Source organism: Aspergillus candidus (genome assembly GCF_002847045.1).
Source record: "Aspergillus candidus strain CBS 102.13 unplaced genomic scaffold BDW47scaffold_14, whole genome shotgun sequence".
NCBI lineage: Eukaryota > Fungi > Ascomycota > Eurotiomycetes > Eurotiales > Aspergillaceae > Aspergillus > Aspergillus candidus.
Genome location: NW_020194019.1, coordinates 411968 through 431543, shown reverse-complemented (window position 1 = coordinate 431543; position 19576 = coordinate 411968). Strand labels below are relative to the sequence as shown.

Below are 19576 nucleotides of genomic sequence, written 5' to 3'. Positions count from 1 at the left end.
AGCTAGTACTACACTGTAAACATGATCTACTTCAAAGACTATCATGGTAGGACCCCTAATATACTAAGTCAATGAAAGAAGATCAAATAACTAGGATGGAAGGAGGGATACAGGTTCCCCCCTCCACCCCACCGGTTAACTTTTTGTATGCTTTACTACGTTTATGTTCGGCACGTACAAAATGCGTCCGTACTACATAGCTCGAATCTCTGTTGAATCACACGGATATTTACTAGTAACATTCAAGATATAAAGGATATATGAATCAACATGCGAGACAAATTCGCGATATGTTGCTGCTTAAGCGTTGATAGGCTCCTCGGACACATAGTGCAAATAAGCGCCGAGCAATTTGGTACCTTCAATGTAGTTTCTCTTGTCAAGTTTCTCATTGACAGAATGGGCGGCATCGGTTGAGCTTCCCATGGGCAGAAGAAGGACATTCTTTCCGGTAGCCTGTTCGAAGCTCAGAGTAACAGGGATACTGCATTGAATATTAGAAGATATCCAACTAAGGCGCTCTTCAATTTGAAGGGGATGTGTTGTTTTTGAGACATACCTGCCACCCTCTCTAGTCATGTCGGGCTCGACTCCGAAAACCTGGGTTACAGCCTTGCTTGCAGCCGTGAAATTCCAGTGCTTCGGGCTGGAAACCCACCACTTGCCGTCATGCTGAAGCCACACGTCCATAGTGTTTTTGCTATTCAGCTTGGCAAACTCTGCCTTGATGTAGTCGAAAACGAGCTTGCTCACTTGTTCGCTCTCCATGTTAGGAACAGTACGGATGGAGAACTTGCCAATAACCTTCGCTGGAATGACCGTCTTAGCACCCGGGGCGGAGTAGGCGCCTTCAACACCGTGGATTGAAAGCGATGGGTACCGCCACCTGGCCATAAGAGTTCGTTCCTTTGTCGGATGGATGCTAGTCTCACTGCCAAGTGACTCGTGAAGGTTATCCATGGTGTAGCTGATGTCACCGTACAGCGATTTCTCTTCCTCGGTCACAGGCGCGACGAGATCCATGAGACCAGGAATCATGATATTCCCCTGGACGTCAACAAGCTTTGAAAGGACGTTGACCAGATCCGTCATTGGCTCATGGGCCGAGCCGCCGAATACACCGCTATGTAAATCCTGGGCGGGACCGGAGACACTGATTGAGTAATAGTTGCAACCTCGCAAGCCATACGTCAAGCAGGGCTTTTCCGTTCCAAGCCAATAATTATCAGAGATGCATACAGCGTCTGCATCCTTGAAGAATTTCTTGCCCTCGGCTTGGATCAAATCTTCGAGGCCCTCTGAGCCGTATTCTTCCATGCCTTCAAAACAGCAGAGGAGGTTCACAGGAAACTCAACACCTGCCTTTTTGTGGGCCTCGATCACGTTCAACCAGCCCAAGACAGGCCCTTTGTCGTCAGTGCTTCCACGGCCAAACATTCTTCCTTGAGCGTCGACCGTCAGGTCGAAAGGCTCAGTAGCCCAACCGTCTTCTTTCAAGGCAGGCTGTACGTCATAATGACCGTACACCAAGATCGTCCGCTTGTTCTTATCATTACCATACCGAGCAAGAATGACAGGAGGGAGATCAAGGTGCTCCTTTCCAGGCTGCTTGCCTAGCGGCCTTTGTTCCACTTCCGCTCCAAGGGCTTCGAGTTCCGAGGCGAGAAATTGGCCCATCTTCGAGGATAATAACGGACGTTAGTAACTCGTCCAAGTTGCAACATGGGTTTGTTTTTCATACCTTGAACACATCCGGTCTGTTCTCATCCTGCGCCGAGATGGACGGGATTGCAACAGCCTTTCGCAGCCCTTACTACCATGTCAGTGGATGGCATGGACGTCATGTCGTAGCAAGTTTTAAACATACGATCGATGAATGAGCCCGAGAGGTCATCGACCCTAAAATAACAAACAGAAACATTAGCAATTGTACATTGACTGACGGTGAAGCGCATGTCTGCAGACGCCAAAGGGTGGGGTAAAGCAAAACTGACTTCTGGAAGAAGGGCTCGAGCTGTGGTGCCATTTTTCGATCACTGACGTGTCCGTAGAATGAGCGGCGAAAAAATGAAGTCTTTGGGTGTGTGAGTTGTGTTGCCCAGGGTGTACTGTTGACAGATGAGCAAGGCAGATGTGGTCTGTATTGTCTGAAAAGCGAGGTTGCAACGCGACTGAGGGGGAGGGGCATTGGGGCTGCAGGATGAAAATCGAAAGTCCTCGATTGGTTTGGTCTGAGGTAATTACATACTACTAACCTACGGTAGGTACCTGGGTGGTTTACTTACTATGGATAGCCTGTCGGCTCTAACCTAGTTTTACCGTATGTAAGCGACAACTTATATTATTTGGGTTCCCCGATGAGACAGGCCCCCCTCCCAGTGTCTCGTTGGTCTTGCTCATTTCGCTTTATGCTCTTTTGCAAACTAATAGGATTTTTCTGAAGGTTTGAAAACAATTACATGATGCGGTTGAAACTAGTGCCGCTAGTGTACATGATTCTATACAACCACAGGACCTTGGCCAAACATACACGGCGAGAGTGCAAGGTAAAATAGAGAAAACAGATATAGCCTGCGTGCTGAACTCATTCATCCCTTCCCCAAGTTTCTCTCCGCAGCTGTCGGTCTTCCCTAGCCATCCGACGTTTCGCCCCCCATCTCGATTGAATTGCTTCAAGGATTTGTTTCTGCATCTCCTTCTTTTCTGGGGCTGCCTCGCAAACCATGGCGATGAACATCGGGGAACAACCAAAGCGCTTGGCCAATTTCCATCGGCTCCAATTCATCGGATCGTTTAGTCGGAGTTTGCGGATCTCTTCTATATCCGACTGGCTCAGGTGATACGTCTTTTCGGGGGATGATTTATATATGGAGGCAAAGCTGTCGACATTTTCAGGGCCCGAAGAGGCATCGGTACGTAGTGCTCTCCGCGCATCATCCGGAGGGAGAAACTTGGTTGGTGTTTGGTAGACAGACGGGGCGGTCGGTGGAGGGTTGTAGATAATTTGATCGCGTGATTGATTGGAGGCACCGAATGAAGCGTCTGGCTTGACGCGTAGGCGTTGTTTTGTGCGCCTGTACGTGGATTGATTGCGTCTCAATTCGAGAGCGACTGGTTCGCATGAAGGTAGAAGGAAAGGCAGAGCCAGAAGAGGCCTTTTGGGACACACGATGCAAGCTGCCATGGTGGATGCGCGTCTCCGGTGACCTGCTATATTGTGGAATTTTTCTTTCCTCTCTCTCTTTCAAATCAAAAATAATAGAAACAACGAGATCAATGATGGTAGATTGGTAGATCGCCCCGTTAACTAAACTAAAGAAACGAGCAATTGTTAGCGAATTCATTCGAAAGCGAATTTGAGATGAGCAGAATGGTTGCATGCTGCTGCAAAGAGGGGCGACATAAAAGCGAGCTGTTAAGGAAAATGGATATAAATTAGATTGAAAATTTTACTTACTTCAGCCAGATTCGGATTGTGACTCTGCTGTTGGTTTGGGGGTTATTAGAGCATCCACGTTATGTGAACTTGGAAGGAAACCGGAGGTGAAGGGCAATTTTTGCTGGCAGCAAGTCCCGTGACAGGTCCCGTATCAAAATAGTTAGCTCGTTTTGGTATTGAAATTTACTTTGGAGTACACCCGGAAAGTGCTACTTAAGGTGGAAATACAAGTAAAATTACATGTAATTATATCACATTACTTTATCAGCAAACACTACAGAGTATCTAACGTATCTACAGGGTAGAGTATCCGTACTATATGCTATGTACTCTGTATAGAGCGGTTACTCAAGACCTATTTGTTAGAGTACGAAATCCTCCCGCCGGAGAGCTTACCGACATTGACGCATGCGAAAGACCAATAATTACGGATACATGCTAGAATGAGAGCCAACTAACTCATGTTGCCATCTAAATGTCTAGAGCAGGACTATGTACAAATTGAAATCTAGCGTTTTAGTGCGGGCCAATTTAAAGATCAGATCTGTCACTTGATTTATAACGGCGACAGCGGCTATGCAAGAGGGCAAAGTTTAATAAAAAAAATTATTGGAATGTGATTTACACACTCGTAGCTGCGTCCAGAGCTGCTTGAATCCGAGACTGGAGTTCCGGCAGCTCCTCAAGTCCGACACTTACTCGCACTAAGTTAGGATCGATACCGAAAGATTTTGCCTGGGAGGGAGATGTCAGAATTTCAAGAGCAACACAGCTAATTTGAAAGAGGAAGGGAAGAAAAATTCACATACCCACTCCAATTCACTAAAGTGAGCCAATAGGGTGTAAGGACAACTAGTTTCCAGTCAGTACCACTGCCGCCCAATCCCGGGAAGGTGAGGGAAAGAGGGACGAAGAGGAGAATAAAGGGCGGTTGTAGGGTTACCTCAAGGTGAAGTTGGTTCCCAGGCTGGGTCCTTTATGCACTTCAAGATGGTCAAAGAACGCAACTGCAGCGGCGGCAGAATGGAAGGTAATTGAGAAAAGACCGCCATAACCTCCATCTGGATTCCGTACGGCTTCATACAAAGGCCTCGAAGGGTTCCACTTAGGATAGTAGACATTTTTCACTGTATGCAAGATTAGAACGAAGATTCGTCCAGGATGGAGATTGAAGAAGCTCCCAGTATTGACCTACCGACTGTCGAATTCTTCAACATTGCTGTAACTTCTTCGGTTGTGTGGTTTATCTTCTCGATTCTTGACACAAAATCACGACTATTCCTCTCCAGGAAAACGGCATCCTCTGCCCAGTAGTTATCTTCGTACTCAGCAAGGAATGTTTCCTTAAGAGTCTGGTAGTATTGTCCATGAGGGTTGAGAACGGCACTTCCTCCCATAACATTACTATCCCCGCTAAATATTTTTGTCAAGCTACTGACCACAATATCTGCATAGGGGAGTACGTTAATGTTGAGAAAACTGCCCACTGTTTCATCAATCACCACTGCAAAATCATATCTGTCTGCGAGAGAACGGATACGTTGGAGGTCAGGAGTCTTGAGTAATGGATTTCCAGGAACCTCGGTGAAGAGTGCAAGAAACCTTTCGCCATTGACAAGCCGCGACTCCAGATCATCCAGGTCCTCAGACGCGCCATGTCCATAAAATAGACAGCCAGGACCCCATTTCTGAAGAATTTTTAGCGTGTCGATATAAGGAAAGCCAAAGCAAATGCTAGTCATGCCACCTCTTGCAGCCATCAACATCTGATGGCAATTGAAAATTGAGCTCATGCCCGTGGGGAAAAGAAACACGTCAGACTCTGTCAATCCCGGTATTCTTCCTTCCCCCGATGCTTCTTCTAGAGCTGCATTCAAGTCTAAATCAGCAGTCAAAACACCTGCTATGCGTCTGCGCACCGCCAATTTGGCCTGGTCGGCGAGCGAGGTGCTTAGATTGCGACCAAAGCGTTCTTCAATGAACTGCAGATACTCTCGCCCGTCTTGGTTCCCGGATTTTTCGGGAGAATGGTCCGAAGTTGCGTGTACTCCAGTCCCTCGAGACATTCCGCTTATGGAATCCTTCCCTCGGTATCTTCGTGGACCTTTGGAGAATTTTTGAGATGTTTCGTCTGCCACGGCGTGTTCTTTCTTAATAAGGAAACCGTCCCTTAAGGCACTGAGGCAGAACTCGCCCCTGCGACTTGAAACACCATTCCCGCTATGCTGCCATACTTGTTTGGCAATCGACGCATATTCCTTTGGATACACCACACATGACAGAAGTGATGTCACGGCGGAAGATTGAGCCTCTGTGTGCGTCGTAGATGGGACAAAGTTCAGGATGCGGACTTTGCGCGATTCCTCGGCAGGTAGTTTTGTCGAAATGAACGAATGACAGATCTCAGCAGTCTTCGGAGAGGGAAACAACGTCGCAGTCTCCGTCTCGGGGTTTCCGTGGCGCTGCACAACTTCTAGAGCAAGCTCTTGAATAGTAGGGTGCACAAAGAACCGAGGGTAGCCGCACTGCATTTTCCGTACAATCCACGGCTCACCTTCTTCGTACGCAACGGTGGCCTTCCATGTTGGAAGCGATACACTGACTGCCTTTTACTCTGTTAGCCAATCATGATATACATGTTTGCATAAAAACACAGCGACAGTTATGGAAAAGAGGTTCATATCAAGTTGACCCCACCTAATTGCCGCGAATACAGGGTTAAGCAAAGGGCGGGGTTCAGACATACATGGTCAGTGTTCGGCGGGACCGGACCTCCAATTTCCTGGAGCATGATGTGAGAGTTATGACTTTCGATTGAAATTCCCACTCCTTTCTGAAAGTCCCAAACGAGGAGGAAAGGTAGAAAAGAGGATGTGTGGTGTACGGTAGGCCAAAGGAATAGGTAATGTTATGATATAATCGAGTGATTGCGCTATTCGCAAGAGCGACTTCGGCGATGCCTTAGGCCGTCAAGAAACTTAGATCTGCACTCTACTGTGATTACTAACTCATATATAAATGTTCATTATCTCGAGGGCGGTGTAGTTATCATCACGTGCTTTGTGGAAGATCGGGGATTAGATTACCGCGCCGAGACAATATGGCAGGAAAAAAAAAAAAAAAGTCAAGAAATCCTTATGGGGTTAATGGTTGCGCCGTTCTTTGCCTGAGCACATTCGCTTCCCTCATACATAAACAAACTACCCAACCATGTCAGATCACGCAGCGAAGCGAAGAAAGACGAACTTTTCCTCGGAAAATGCCGGCAAATCTCTGAACAGCCATGATAATTCCAAAAGTCAAGGACCGGGTGCAGCTACCATGAACAAACGCCATGGCGAAAAGAACGATCAATCCGCGGAGCTCGCCTCTGCCAGCGGCTTCTACAAGTCTAGCCTTTTCAAACTACAGCTGGATGAGTTGCTGGCCGAATCGCGACCTAATTACGATAAACAAGTTTCAAGAATTCAGGAAACTCTTCGCAAAGTGAAAGACATCTTTGAACGGCTTCCCGAGATATCACCCAAACCAGCCTTTGACGCCGAAAAGGACTTACGGCGCGTACACGACATAGTTGTACCGTATCCTGAACCGCGTCCAGGAAAAGATACGAAATATACCGTGGCATATGCCCGACCGTCGAATGTGAATGTTGTAGGCAGCTTTGCGCTCAGAACAGGGGTCAAGCCTGATGCTATCTACACTGTTGACTTGGCAGTGACGATGCCGAGCTCACTTTTCCAGGAAAAAGATTATGTCAACCATCGATTCTTTCACAAAAGAGCTTATTATATCTCATGCCTAGCGGCAGGGATTAGAGAGACTCAAGACGCCGACATGGATGTCAAGTTCGAATTGCAGGATGGCGATAGTCTTCGTCCGATTCTCGTTTTGCAGCCAGCCGACACCATGGAAAAGGGACACATGAGAACCCAAATTCGTGTAATTACTGCGATCGAAGACGGCACATTTCCCGTCACACGGACCTTACCTTTGAAAAATAATATACGCCAGAACTCCACCGAGGATGGGGATCGTGAACAATCAACTCCATTTTACAATGGGGCGCTCCGGGCGGAATCTACCGTGGCGTCTTACCACAAGTCTCATTACGCAGCTATCCGAAACTGCGAGTCCTTCAAAGATGCATGTGCGCTTGGTCGAATCTGGCTTCAGCAACGGGGCTTTGGCCCCTCATTCCAAACCGGGGGATTCGGAGGATTCGAGTGGACTACGCTGATGGCAATTTTACTTGAAGGTGGGGGGCCAAATGGGAAGCCTGTTCTCCTGAAGTCCTACAGTAGCTACCAACTTTTTAAAGCTACTGTACAATTTCTTGCAGGAATGGATTTGATGAAACCGTTGTTATTGCATTCTTCGGACATCCAATTCCCCAGTGACACGCCCGTGCTTTACGATGGCAAAAGAGGACAGAATATCCTTTACAAAATGACATCTTGGTCTTATGGATTTCTTCGTCACGAAGCAAAAAATACTGTTCAGATGTTGAATGAGTCTCGTGATGATAACTTTGAGAGCGTGTTCATTTTGAAAGTTAACGAGCCCATGCTCAGATTCGACCGTCTCATGGTGCTGCCGACTTCGGATCAGTTCAACATTCTTCGAACTGTCCGCAATTGGAACGCAATTTACCAAGTACTTTCAAGAGCATTAGGCGATAGGGTGGAGCAAATTTACCTTCATGGTCGCTGCACTAGTTCTTGGCGTGTGAACGCCAAACCATCTCGCAAAGACATGGACAAGGCTTTTTCCGTTGCACTACTCTTGAACCCCGAAAATGCCACACGCGCTGTGGACCATGGACCAGCAGCGGAACAGAAGGCAGAGGCCGAATCGTTCCAAGCTTTCTGGGGACAAAAGGCCGAGCTCAGACGTTTCAAAGATGGGAGCATTCGAGAGAGTTTGGTATGGTCTGAAGACCAAACCGCACCGTCTATTGTACATCAGATTTTGTTGTATATTCTGCCGCAGCATTTTGACTTTGTTGAGCATGATATTCACTACATCGGCGATGAGTATGACGACGAACTCTATAAAAATGGTGACGGCATATTGTCGTATTCCAACCCCTCGTTCCAACTCATCAATGATGCATTCCAATCGTTGGAGAAAAAATTACAAACCATGGACGAAGTTCCGTTGACTATCAGACATGTGGCCCCAGCGAGCTCACATCTCCGATACACTGCGCTGCATGTCCGGAAAACCCGTCAACCAGTGGATATTGTACTTCAGTTTGAAAGCTCCGGTCGATGGCCCGATGATCTGGTGGCCATCCAAATGACAAAGTTGGCATTCCTTATCAAGATCGGGGATTCAATGAAGCAAGCCGGGATTGCATCTTGCAATGTCGGAATAGAGAACGAGTCAAGCAGATACCTGAACACTGGCTTCCTGGACGTTGATGTATCTGGCGTCACTTTCCGCCTCCGGATCTACCATGAGCGGGAACAGGTCTTGTTAGAACGTCAGCTCAAAGAGAAGTCAGAAACCGTACAAGGAAAACAAGAGATCACATACGCTCTGTCTATGTACAAGCGGACCTTTATCCAGTTGCCCCGCCTGACACTCGCCATTCGCACGCTATGCACCCGCTTCCCGTGCCTGTCTCCAACAATCCGCCTGGTAAAACATTGGTTTGCTAGCCACCTGTTTACAGGTCACGTCTCGGAGGAACTGATTGAGCTACTGGTTGTTCGGTCTTTCACCCAGCCATATCCGTGGGAGCCTCCGTCCACCATAATGCTGGGGTTTCTAAGAACGCTCCACTTTCTCTCGCGATGGGACTGGCGACAAGACCCCTTGATGGTAGACCTAGGGGGGGAACTAGACCAGGACACTATTGGAAAAATCCGCACTCGGTTTTCCGCGTGGCGGAGTGTCGACCCAGGGATGAACTCGGTTGTTCTATTTGCAGCATCCGACGTTGATGTTGATGGCATTACTTGGACACAATACGAAACGCCCTCAAAGGTGGTTGCAGCCCGAATGTCTACGCTAGCCAAGGCGGCCATCAAACTCCTCAGAGAGGAAGGTGGCGCACTCGACGTGTCGAAACTATTCAGCACGTCCCTAGCGCCTTACGACTTCACCATCGACCTACGCCCGATCAAGTCCGGTGATAGTTTGAAGTTGTCTGGGAAATACAAGAACATTGACGAGCAAAACTCTCGGGATCTGACTGCCAAACACAACGCCGTCAAATCCTTTGTCCGCGACCTGCAATCCTCATTTGGTTCGAACATCCTTTTCTTCCACGGAGATGAAAACTGCGATGTGATCGCTGGAATCTGGAATCCGACAACGATAGTACCAAAAGCGTGGAACTTGAAAATGGCGTATTCGACGGTCCCGAAGGCCGACGAGGAAGATGGCCGTGTTGCCATCAACCGTGAAGCTATCTTAAATGAAATCTCACGGGTAGGGGCTGACATGGTCAGCAGGATTACGGTCAAGGGGTAGTTAGGTGGATAATTTGTATATTGCTTGTGACGAAAAAATAAAAATAAACAGCGCCGTTAATGCAGTCATTGTACCCTAAATGAAGACATGAAACGCACACCCGATAACTATCAAGACAACAACTTCCAATGTTCCTAGTCTGTTCAAGAACTCGCCCTTGACTTGCCTGCCCTTTCTACCGGTTCCTGCGAGGAAAACGAGCAAAATTTATCCTTGATCGCGACGACTTCGTAAGTTCCTTCGTCGGAAGTCTTGATGGTCTTTTTGTACTCGTTCGAGACGTCATGCTTGATGTCAAGGATGTCCGGCTTCTTTCCTTTCCGCACGTTTGAGCTCCGGATGTACCTAAACAATAATTAGTCTGTCTGTCTTCGGTTGTGATTGTTGGGTCATTTGTAGGGCTGAGCAACATACGTAAATTCGAAAGGCGGGGTTCCCCAGAATTCGAAATGGAGTTCAGCCTCTCCGCCTTCGTGGATATCAACTATCGACGTCTGTCCCTTACTGATCCGGACGCTAGGCATCTCGTGGATAGTCTTGACGATGTTCTTGTGTGCTTTGCATTTACCGCTCGCCCCGTCGCTGACCCCAGTGATGGTGAATACACCGGGTCGCTCGGCGATGCGGCGGAAATTAGTGGTCTTGGAGGAAGCTTTTCTGGAGGCGCCATCGAATGTATAGAATACATCAAACGGAGCATGTCCAGACAGCGAGAACGAAAGCCGTTCGCCAACACAGTAATCGGTCTTGGATTCCAAGGGGATGATAGTCGGCACATCGGAAACGGCCACTCTCACAGAGGCGGCGTCATATTCGGTCGTAGTTTGACATCCACGCGAGTCTCGGACTTTGTTAATGCTGACGACATGCTGCCCCAAATCCAAGTGACGCCGAGGAATAGGAAGGTTGTGCCTGTTGGATTTGATGTTAGGTATGGTCACAACTTCTGGCTTGGCCTTTGAGTGGTGTTTGATGGAGATTTCGAGCGCGAATGGAGGAACTCCCTCCAGGGTGATCGGGATGAGTTCTTCGCCGCTGACATCTTCCTTGCAGAATCCGTAGATACGGCCAGGGGCGTCGAATTTGGCCGATGGGAGCGGGTTGACTGTTTGGGTCAAAACCACGGGGGTGCGTCCCGGGTCATGGTCATAAAGGTTGTCTCCGACTTCCGTGAACTTGTACGTGTAGGTTCCAGCCTCGGAGGTATCCATTTCCAGGGATGCTGTCTGAAGTGCTGTTTTCAAACTTTGCAATCGGACGGAGGACGAGCCACGGCTTGTTTTTCGCTGCTGTTCATACTGGATGCTGTACGGCGGGCTCCCTGAGAACCGAAGCTCAACACTGTCATCATCGCCTTGACAAACATCGCGCTTCGCCACACGTTCGGCCTTTCCAATAGGCGAACCATCCACTGCAGTAATATGAGGCCGCGGTATCCAGGATACCTGGAAGATGTTGGCTGTCTGATCAACGTGACCAGGACACGAGCTATCGGTTATCCCAACGAGCTCATAACGACCTTCCTGGCTCACAGTTAAGACACTATTTTCCTGCCAAAAGGTCTGTTCGGTTACAGACGCGTCTGCATCCAAGTTTCTGTACATCACTAGCCATGGTCGCTCCCCATTCAGTCTGAGGGGAATATCGACCGGGGTGCCCTGCAAGGCTGAATATTCCCTACTCTTTTCAATCTGGCCAAACGCTACCTGCGGTGGTTTTGATCGAGCTTCGATCGTGACACTATCCTTAAGAGTTCGTTTGCAATTCGAGCGGTCTTTGATACTTGTTAGTACGAGGTTGTATTCACCACCACTGATGAGCTTTTCCGTCATGATCGTGGCAATATCACCCTCGGATTTCAGAGTATGTTTGCTCTTCTTTCCATTATGGACCAGCTCATATTGCAAAGTCCACGGCGCTTCACCGAATAAAGCCACATCAACCGCCACGGGCTCTCCAAAGCATGCCCTGCGCCGCTCTCTCGATCCAAGGAACTGGGCCGAGGCGGGAGGTTTCACGTCTTGTTCCAAAACAGGAGTTTTATCCTTGAGCGACCTGGGCGCGTAGACGGTATCGGCAATGTCCAGGAAGCGATAGCGATAAGATCCTGCCTCCGACGGAGTTAGGTCAATTTGGGTTCGTAGGCCATCAATCGTCAATGTCTTAGTCTCGACACCTTTCGGTCGCTCCACGACATATCGGAGCCTGAATGGCGGAGAGCCGGTGAGGTCCAGGTCGACAAGTAAGCCGACGGGGTTATTGGCACATTTATCATAAATCTTTTCGTACTTGACAGCCAACTCAGGTTCAGGAGGATTATGAAGGTAGCAAGACGACGGCTCCAGCACTTCTCCTGTGCAAAACTGGCTGGCGACATGGTTTAGGCTGTACCATCCGGGATCTCTGATATAACTTTTCTGATCCAGAGTCCCTAGAGACAACTGACGAACTTTCCCGGGCATACCACTGGCGGATGCATCTTCGTTCCCATTGAAGGCATACGTGAGGGTAAAGGGACCGTCGTTCTCGTAGTCTCGTCCTGAATGCTGGAACTTCAATGGTAGATTGACTGTCTCACCCCGTGGAGCCTCAATGAAGTTCTGATCGTTACATCCTGACAAGGACACCCTCGGCCTTTCGTGGACAGCGATCTGGTGAGACGGAGGTAAGGACTTCCCCGCGGAATGATCTGATTCATCTGCGTTCATCGAGTAGTTTGCAACGTTTCCGGAGCCATCATGGACTTCTTCGATGGTATACAGCCATTCACCCCCGACGTTCAGGGACTCATTTAGAGGAACTTGAATCGATTGGCTTTGGGCCCAGGAGACGTCCAGCTCTCGTGAACTGAAAAAGATACCGGAATTCCTCTGGCCCAACAATGGGGACCGCAAATGATCCGGTTGGATCTTCTGAAAGGAGAACCCGCGGTCGAGGCCGTTGATTTGCCTGCTATACTTGATTTGCAACGGTGGCGTACCTTCAACAGTCAGTACCAGGTTCGAGAGCTCACCCCGGCATTTATGTGCATGTGAAACCTGGGCCACTGCTTTGGGACAAGAAACAACAAGCGCATCAGATGCGCGCATGTGAACGTCAAGGTTGGACTCATCCACGACCCTCTTGAGACGGTAGATGCCTTGACGCTTGATGGGGAGGAGAAGATCCAGGGACGAGTCGCGGTCCGAGCGTGATTTTTTCTGACCCGCTTGGCGTTTCAACGGTTTCAACTGCTTCTGAGAGAACGTGATGGTCTCGTTGCCGCCAGAGTTGAAATCTAGGCGGAAAATCTCAATCGAGATGGGGTTTGTTTGGTTGATTCGAATGGGCAGATTCACGGTGCTCTTATGTGAATCTAAGCAAAACGGTGCTTGGTCGGGATTGAGAACGGCGAACCTGTAACAATTAGCCACATATGCCAGCAGGACGATTGGAGAGACAGTCGAGGATGAACTCACCCCTCTGGAAGGATGTGGACGATTTGCTTTCCCAAGATAAGCGAGCTATTATGGATGATGTCCCCCGGCTTCACACTGCGCTCGGATATCGACAATTCCCGGTCGTATGCCACTTTGATCATACCCGACAGCCATGCGCCCAACGGAACCTGGTCGCATTGTTAGCAAGAGGTGTCGCATGGCGGTCCGCGCATGGGGCACTCACCGGGATCCGAAACATTAAGAATATATTCCCGGCGACGTGGAGAAGAAATATGGCAAGAGTAGTCGGAAAGGCCCATTCCATCCAGGGAATCCGCAGCGCCTGGAGCCCAAAGAGGAAAATGCCATCGATGGAGGCCCATTTCAAAAACAGCCAAGTCGAGTCCAGGTCGTCGGAAGCCGTCCAAGATTCATATATCCTCCAAGCATTGAGGGCCAAGTAAAATGCCACCACGTACAATCGTTGTGACGGCGGATCGATTATTTCCACAGGAACCAGCGGCACGGGCCCATGTTGGCCCTGGGTCGGTCTCGACGGAGATTTCGGCAACGATGCGTCGCGAACTTTGGGTTTCGGGGTGGTGTCATGGGCCCTTGACCTCCGGACCGTTTGTGGCGTCTGGGGAAAGGCAGAACGAAGTCGGGGAGTACCGTTCATGGCATGCTGTGGTCGCGCAGGATTCGCGGGAAAATCCTACTTGGAAGATTGGATTAGGAAAGGCAAAAGGAATATGAAGATGAAGAAGTGACGAAACGATATGCAGGATCGTAATGATCTCCGAAACGTACCTAAAACGCAGACAGCGGATTTCCAATTTTCTAGAGTCGCAACAGACCTACGTAAAAAAATGCAAGAGGGGAGTGAGGGTGGGAATGGAGAAGTTCGGAGCTCGCTGAGGGTGGAAAGAAAGGCAGTTGGAGTCTTGAGGAATTTAGTCGGAGCTCCTGCGGTGAATCAAACTTTCAGGTGATGATCATCAGGAATTGTAACCTAACCTTGAGTGCCTCTACCGGTGTCAATATGAAAGAAATGATTCTTGTTGTTTTATTTATATTTATCTAGTGAATTATTTTCTTCTATCTATATTATATTATTATTATCATCATCATTATTATTCAAAAGCTGCAGCTTCCGAACTCAGTGGCGGATAAACGCGTGGAGTCGCGCGTCCGTCCGACAGCTTGATCCAATCACAAAAAGTCCAGATCGGACAGTTACCAACCTACACCTTCCCCCTCTGACTGTCTGGAGTGCTACACTAGTAGGAAGAGGGTAAGGTGCAGAAGCTGCTCCTGCGTTTCTTTGACTTTACAGTACAGCCCTCTTTCTCCAATCCGATCTACCGGGTAGATATCACTCCATCACTGCATCTACTGGTAGCTATGTAAGTACAAGATCGGCTACCATCTGTGGGCTACGACTTGTACATAACATTCAGTGTCGATTGCTGCGAAGCTGTTGGATCTAACAATCTCCGGACCTCAGGTACCTACTAGAGTCGATTTGGACCTTATGATCGGGTATAATAACTCTCAAGGGTTCTGTCGATGTGAAGGCCTTGCTATTTCGTTGCACTGCACCGAGCTATACGTACGGTTTTGAGGTTGCAAGACACACCAGTCCTCATATCTCATTGTACAATCACTGGTCAATCTCTTGCCTAGAAGAAGACGTCGTGCTCTTGACTCGGATCAGTTCTTCCATCCCATACTTGAGCTGTCGCAAATATAGGACTCAGTTGATCGTCAAGCAACGAGGCTCTGATAATGACCCAGCCTACTAAACGAAGACGGCTGGACGCGCAGTCAAACCCACCAGAAGATGACTGTGCTGCTACGGATCCTTTTCGATCGGCAACCGTGCAGGAGAAGCAACAATGGAACGGATTTTGCGAGATCGAATCAGAACCGGTACGTCCCGGTATATCTACCATTTTCTTCGCTCTTCTAGGTTGTTAGCCGTGAGCTCTGGGCTAACTATGGGCAAGGCTCTGTTCAACGTAATGCTCCGAGAATTTGGGGTGAAGGGGGTCAAGGTCCAAGAAGTGATTTCCTTGGACGAAGAGATGATGGAATTTCTAAAGTGAGTGCCGCGTGGGATTTCCCGGCAGGTCGGTCGCCTTACGTATTAACTGTTCCATCCGAATAGCAAGCCTATATATGGGCTTATTTTCTTGTTTCGGTGGCGCGAAGATGACCCAAACAAGCAAGAAGCGAGCTGCCCGGATGGGTTATGGTTTGCGAATCAAGTTAGTATCTACCTAACTACTTTGGCATTGCAAGAGTGCGCCCATCGCTGATTACCAAAATAGACGGCTAGCAATTCCTGTGCTAGTGTGGCGCTTCTGAACATTGTCAATAATATCGAAGGAGTTGACCTGGGCGAGAATTTGCAACAGTTCAAGGACTTTACTATGCCATTCACCCCGGCACTGAGAGGGGACGCTATCAGTAACTTCGATTTTGTCAAACGGATACATAATTCCTTTGCAAGGTAGGTCGACCATTGCCAGCTTTCCCTCTTAGCAATACGGTCTCATTCCCAAAACAGAAGGATGGACATCCTTAACTGCGACCTTTCGCTTAAGCACGAGGCATTGTCCAGACGATCAAGTTCCAGAAAGAACGATCATGACGACGGCGAGCCAGATTCTGGGTTCCACTTTGTTGCATTTGTGCCCGCTCTGGACAGGGTATGGAAGTTCGATGGCCTTGAGCGCCAGCCCCAGTCGCTTGGTACGTCCGATGAGTCTTCACGTGAGGCAATTTTTTCTAAAAAAAGAGGCACGCAGGGGACTGCACACCAGACACGGATTGGCTGGATTTGGTCAAGTCGGATATACTTAAGCGGATGGCTGAGTATGAAGAAGGACGGATCGAGTTTTCCGTCCTAAGTCTTTCAAAAGATCCGCTTGTCGATGCAATCGACCAATTGGCAATCAATGTGCGCAGCTTGGTAATGGTCAATCAACGCCTATCTTCTCTCAACCACAACCCAGGAGACTGTGGCGAACACGCGTTTACTGATCCTCTCCCTGAGAATACCCTTCTGGAACCCCATGCTTCCTACGCGCTGACTAGAGAGGCGATCGACGAGGCAACAATCCCTGAGGCCCGACTCGAGCAGTACCGATCGTGCGGCCCTCAAGAACTCCTCCAACACCGGGAGCAATTGAGTGCAGCACAGGGAGGGCTCCGAGCTGCCATTCGGGACGAACAGCAATCCAATCAAGCCGACGACGATTACGCAGCGGGGCGGCGGTATGACTACGGCCCTGCTATTCGCGCGTGGGTGCGGTTGTTAGCCCGGAAGGGCACGATGGAGGACTTGACTTAGCAAGTAAGGGGGAGGGGGATCTCCTCGGTGTATTTGGTTAATACTCACAAGTGCGATGCCAACAGGATCCATATACGCAGTGGGTTGGTCAGTTTAATCCACTCCTTCCACCAGAAATTGAGAAGGTCGTCTGTGTTGTATGTCGCATGTCGCATTATAGATATACCTGCTGGTTCCACATACAATCGGATAGAGGGTATGAAACCGCACTTGTAAGATGGTTGACTACATCTGTATTGGCCTTGTACTCCGTAGTCTCAAGACGACTAATGCAAGGGAAAAAGGCGCCCTCGTGTTGCGCCAATTGGACGACAAGCCGCCCGCAGACGTTAAAGTAGGGACCTCGGATGGATCCATGGGGTAATACAGGTTCTGTGGCTGATTTCTGCGGGTTTACTAGTATAGTACCATCAATGGTAGTCAGGTGTCTATAGAAGGATCACAATAGCCAAGGATGTTATAATAAGTTGACCAGGTTATTGACCTGTAGCATCCAAAGTACCAAAACGAGGGGAGTAGTAGTGGTAGTAGATGGACGTGACGCGACTGGCGGCGTGACTAAACGACCGAAAAAGAACGTCACCGCCTAAAGTCCAAAGGCCGCATCCGCACCGCCTTGTTTCAGTATATCTCTGGTGGATCATGACTCTTTTGCTCCACAACTTCTTCCACTTCAGACCTTTTTCTTTTCTCTTCCTCTCGGCGTTTTGTGTGGACTAACAGTCTCATTTGGTGCTGGTTTATTTTCTGGCGCATAGTGATATACTTGGATCTAGACGCCGGTCAAGTTGTCAGCTAGTCTTCACACTTGCGGCTTGCCACCTTCGGTCCCCGCGATAGTTTCATTGCTCGCCTTCGTCGGTTGTGCTATCTCTTCTCTCTCTGTCTCTGGGCATCGGGGTCGCCATGTCGTCCGCTACGGCTTCCGATGCTCCCGAAAAGGCTCCCGATGATTCCTCGAAGCTCAAGACCTTTCTGTCTATACTGCGCAAGTATGCACCGGCTACTTTGCCCTCATGTAGTGGCTTGATGCTAACATCGTGGCAATGTTCTGCTAGGTTCATCGGGGTAGCTGACATCGCCTCCGTTCGTTTCTCATTGCCTGCACATCTCCTCGAGCCCACGCCTAATCTAGGTAGGTCAATCTCTAGACCCAAACAAGGACCCGCTATACTCGATGGATACTGACATCCCAATCAGAATACTGGAACTACTTGGATAGACCGGAGACCTTTGCAAGGTCAGCAAGGATGCTTACACTGCCACCGAACCTCCATTTCTGACATGAGAGTTGCAGCATTGGTAAATCAGATGACCCGCTGGGTCGTATGTTGGAGGTTTTGAGGTTTTGGTTTACCAAGGACCTGGTACATCTACCCAAACGTTCTTGATCATATTTCCTCGGGACGTTTGCTGAACATGCCACAGAAATACATCAAGGGCAAACCATGCAAGCCGTATAACTCTACACTCGGTGAATTCTTCAGGGTAAGTCGGGCGTTGTCCCTTGACAGTTCCATTTCCCATTAATATTGCATAAATTCATCTCCCCCTGTCTTACCCGCTCTCTAATCCATGACGCCCGTCCTAGTGTACCTGGGAGGTCAACGAGTCTCTGCCAGAAGTTTCAGTACCGTCCAAGGCAAGCGGTGCAACAAATACGGCGCCTGCCGCCAAGAAGGACAGCGGTGGACCGGTCAAGGTATGCTACTTGACCGAGCAAACGTCTCATCATCCACCAGTGTCCGCATTCTTCATCGACTGCCCTGAACAAGGCGTTTCAGCTCGTGGCTTTGACCAGATCAGTGCGAAGTTCACAGGCACGAGTATTCGCGTCGCCCCGGGCCAACATAATCTGGGCATCTTCATCAATATCGAAAAGAGAGATAATGAGGAGTATCAGTTAACCCACCCTGACGCTCACCTAGGGGGCCTGCTGAGGGGAGCACTGGCTATCACCGTGTCAGATACGTGCTACATCACATGCTCCCGGACAGGTATCAAAGTGATCCTGCAGTACCTAGAGGAAGGCTGGATTGGCCGAGCCCAGAACAAGGTCGAAGGTGTCATTTTCCGGTATAATCCTGATAAAGATACCACCACGAAGATCAAGGACGTCCCCGACGGTGATGTTCTCGCCAAGATCAGTGGATCATGGCACGGGAAGGTATACTATACTTTGGCTGGAACCAACGAGCCTCAGGTCTTGATTGATCTCGCGCCGCTTTTCCCAGTTGCCAAAAGCGTGCCACCGGAAGACAATCAATTGACCAACGAGTCCCGTCGGTTCTGGTCGGGTGTCACGACAGCGATAGTGAACAAGAAATACAGCCAAGCAACCAAACTCAAGCAGGATATTGAGGAACGGCAACGGCAAAAGGCAGCCGAACGACAGACCCGCAACGAGAAGTGGCAACCTCGCTTCTTCACCGAGGCTGTTACGCCCTTGGGGAAACCCCAGTTGACTGAAGAAGGGTATAAAGCGTTGGAAGGCCTGCGCCATGATGAGTATCTACTCGAGGAGAACGAAACACAGGGTGCATAGAGTCATAGCGGCTTGCTGCTTTCGGTATACATGAACGTCTTGTGGGTTTGGCGTATCTGGTAAAGAGACCATATAGGTCGTGATTAATCTTTTTCGTTGGGTTTTTTGCACTGTTACAACTTGTCTTGTTATATTGTACGGAGAGAATTATGCAAAGCATGAACCTGTACCTTTAACATAAGGCTGCGGTATCGTTCTCAATTGAACCAAACTCTAATTCATGCTTTTTTGAAGCCAGTTTGCCCGACTGCCAACAAATATAACATTAAATCAAGCCTTTCATATTCAGCACAATGGAGATTCAACACAGTTGATTAGCCACACCTGAGGCC

The 19576-nt window shown here is 49.0% G+C and overlaps 8 protein-coding genes across 8 annotated transcripts; 4 read left to right on the top strand and 4 right to left on the bottom strand.

Annotated features, from left to right (window-relative positions):
- Window positions 1-140: 140 nt before the first annotated feature.
- On the bottom strand, window positions 141-2207 carry BDW47DRAFT_103577 (M20 family dipeptidase). Its single transcript, XM_024812108.1, has 5 exons — window positions 1995-2207; window positions 1868-1899; window positions 1742-1809; window positions 560-1677; window positions 141-484 (listed from the first exon to the last, which is right to left on the bottom strand). The coding sequence occupies exons 1-5, from the start codon at window positions 2186-2188 to the stop codon at window positions 301-303; spliced, it is 1596 nt and encodes a 531-aa protein (XP_024673400.1). The 5' UTR covers window positions 2189-2207; the 3' UTR covers window positions 141-300.
- Window positions 2208-2405: 198 nt separating this feature from the next.
- BDW47DRAFT_103576 (mitochondrial 54S ribosomal protein mL58) lies at window positions 2406-3384 on the bottom strand. The gene has a single exon (XM_024812107.1). The coding sequence runs from the start codon at window positions 3182-3184 to the stop codon at window positions 2585-2587; it is 600 nt and encodes a 199-aa protein (XP_024673399.1). The 5' UTR covers window positions 3185-3384; the 3' UTR covers window positions 2406-2584.
- A 513-nt stretch (window positions 3385-3897) lies between these two features.
- On the bottom strand, window positions 3898-6334 carry BDW47DRAFT_103574 (cystathionine gamma-synthase). The gene is made up of 5 exons (XM_024812106.1): window positions 6186-6334; window positions 4635-6045; window positions 4383-4566; window positions 4249-4291; window positions 3898-4174 (listed from the first exon to the last, which is right to left on the bottom strand). The coding sequence occupies exons 1-5, from the start codon at window positions 6228-6230 to the stop codon at window positions 4061-4063; spliced, it is 1797 nt and encodes a 598-aa protein (XP_024673398.1). The 5' UTR covers window positions 6231-6334; the 3' UTR covers window positions 3898-4060.
- A 265-nt stretch (window positions 6335-6599) lies between these two features.
- On the top strand, window positions 6600-9985 carry BDW47DRAFT_103573 (rRNA-processing protein UTP22). Its single transcript, XM_024812105.1, has one exon. The coding sequence runs from the start codon at window positions 6650-6652 to the stop codon at window positions 9920-9922; it is 3273 nt and encodes a 1090-aa protein (XP_024673397.1). The 5' UTR covers window positions 6600-6649; the 3' UTR covers window positions 9923-9985.
- On the bottom strand, window positions 9961-14109 carry BDW47DRAFT_15579 (putative nuclear envelope pore membrane protein). The gene is made up of 4 exons (XM_024818332.1): window positions 13586-14109; window positions 13381-13529; window positions 10337-13318; window positions 9961-10267 (listed from the first exon to the last, which is right to left on the bottom strand). The coding sequence occupies exons 1-4, from the start codon at window positions 14018-14020 to the stop codon at window positions 10066-10068; spliced, it is 3768 nt and encodes a 1255-aa protein (XP_024673396.1). The 5' UTR covers window positions 14021-14109; the 3' UTR covers window positions 9961-10065.
- Window positions 14110-15129: 1020 nt separating this feature from the next.
- BDW47DRAFT_124691 (ubiquitin C-terminal hydrolase 37) lies at window positions 15130-16699 on the top strand (the record flags this gene model as incomplete). The annotated part of the gene is made up of 6 exons (XM_024816295.1): window positions 15130-15273; window positions 15351-15445; window positions 15512-15611; window positions 15675-15856; window positions 15914-16098; window positions 16155-16699. The coding sequence occupies 6 exons, from the start codon at window positions 15130-15132 to the stop codon at window positions 16697-16699; spliced, it is 1251 nt and encodes a 416-aa protein (XP_024673395.1).
- On the top strand, window positions 16574-17134 carry BDW47DRAFT_103564 (uncharacterized protein; the record flags this gene model as incomplete). The annotated part of the gene is made up of 2 exons (XM_024812104.1): window positions 16574-16637; window positions 16748-17134. A coding segment is annotated over exon 2 (187 nt), but the record flags the coding sequence as incomplete, so codon positions are not given.
- Window positions 17135-17298: 164 nt separating this feature from the next.
- Window positions 17299-19478, top strand: BDW47DRAFT_103563 (putative oxysterol binding protein (Orp8)). Its single transcript, XM_024812103.1, has 6 exons — window positions 17299-17691; window positions 17758-17834; window positions 17900-17939; window positions 17997-18066; window positions 18128-18187; window positions 18291-19478. The coding sequence occupies exons 1-6, from the start codon at window positions 17606-17608 to the stop codon at window positions 19242-19244; spliced, it is 1287 nt and encodes a 428-aa protein (XP_024673393.1). The 5' UTR covers window positions 17299-17605; the 3' UTR covers window positions 19245-19478.
- The last annotated feature ends 98 nt before the right edge of the window (window positions 19479-19576 follow it).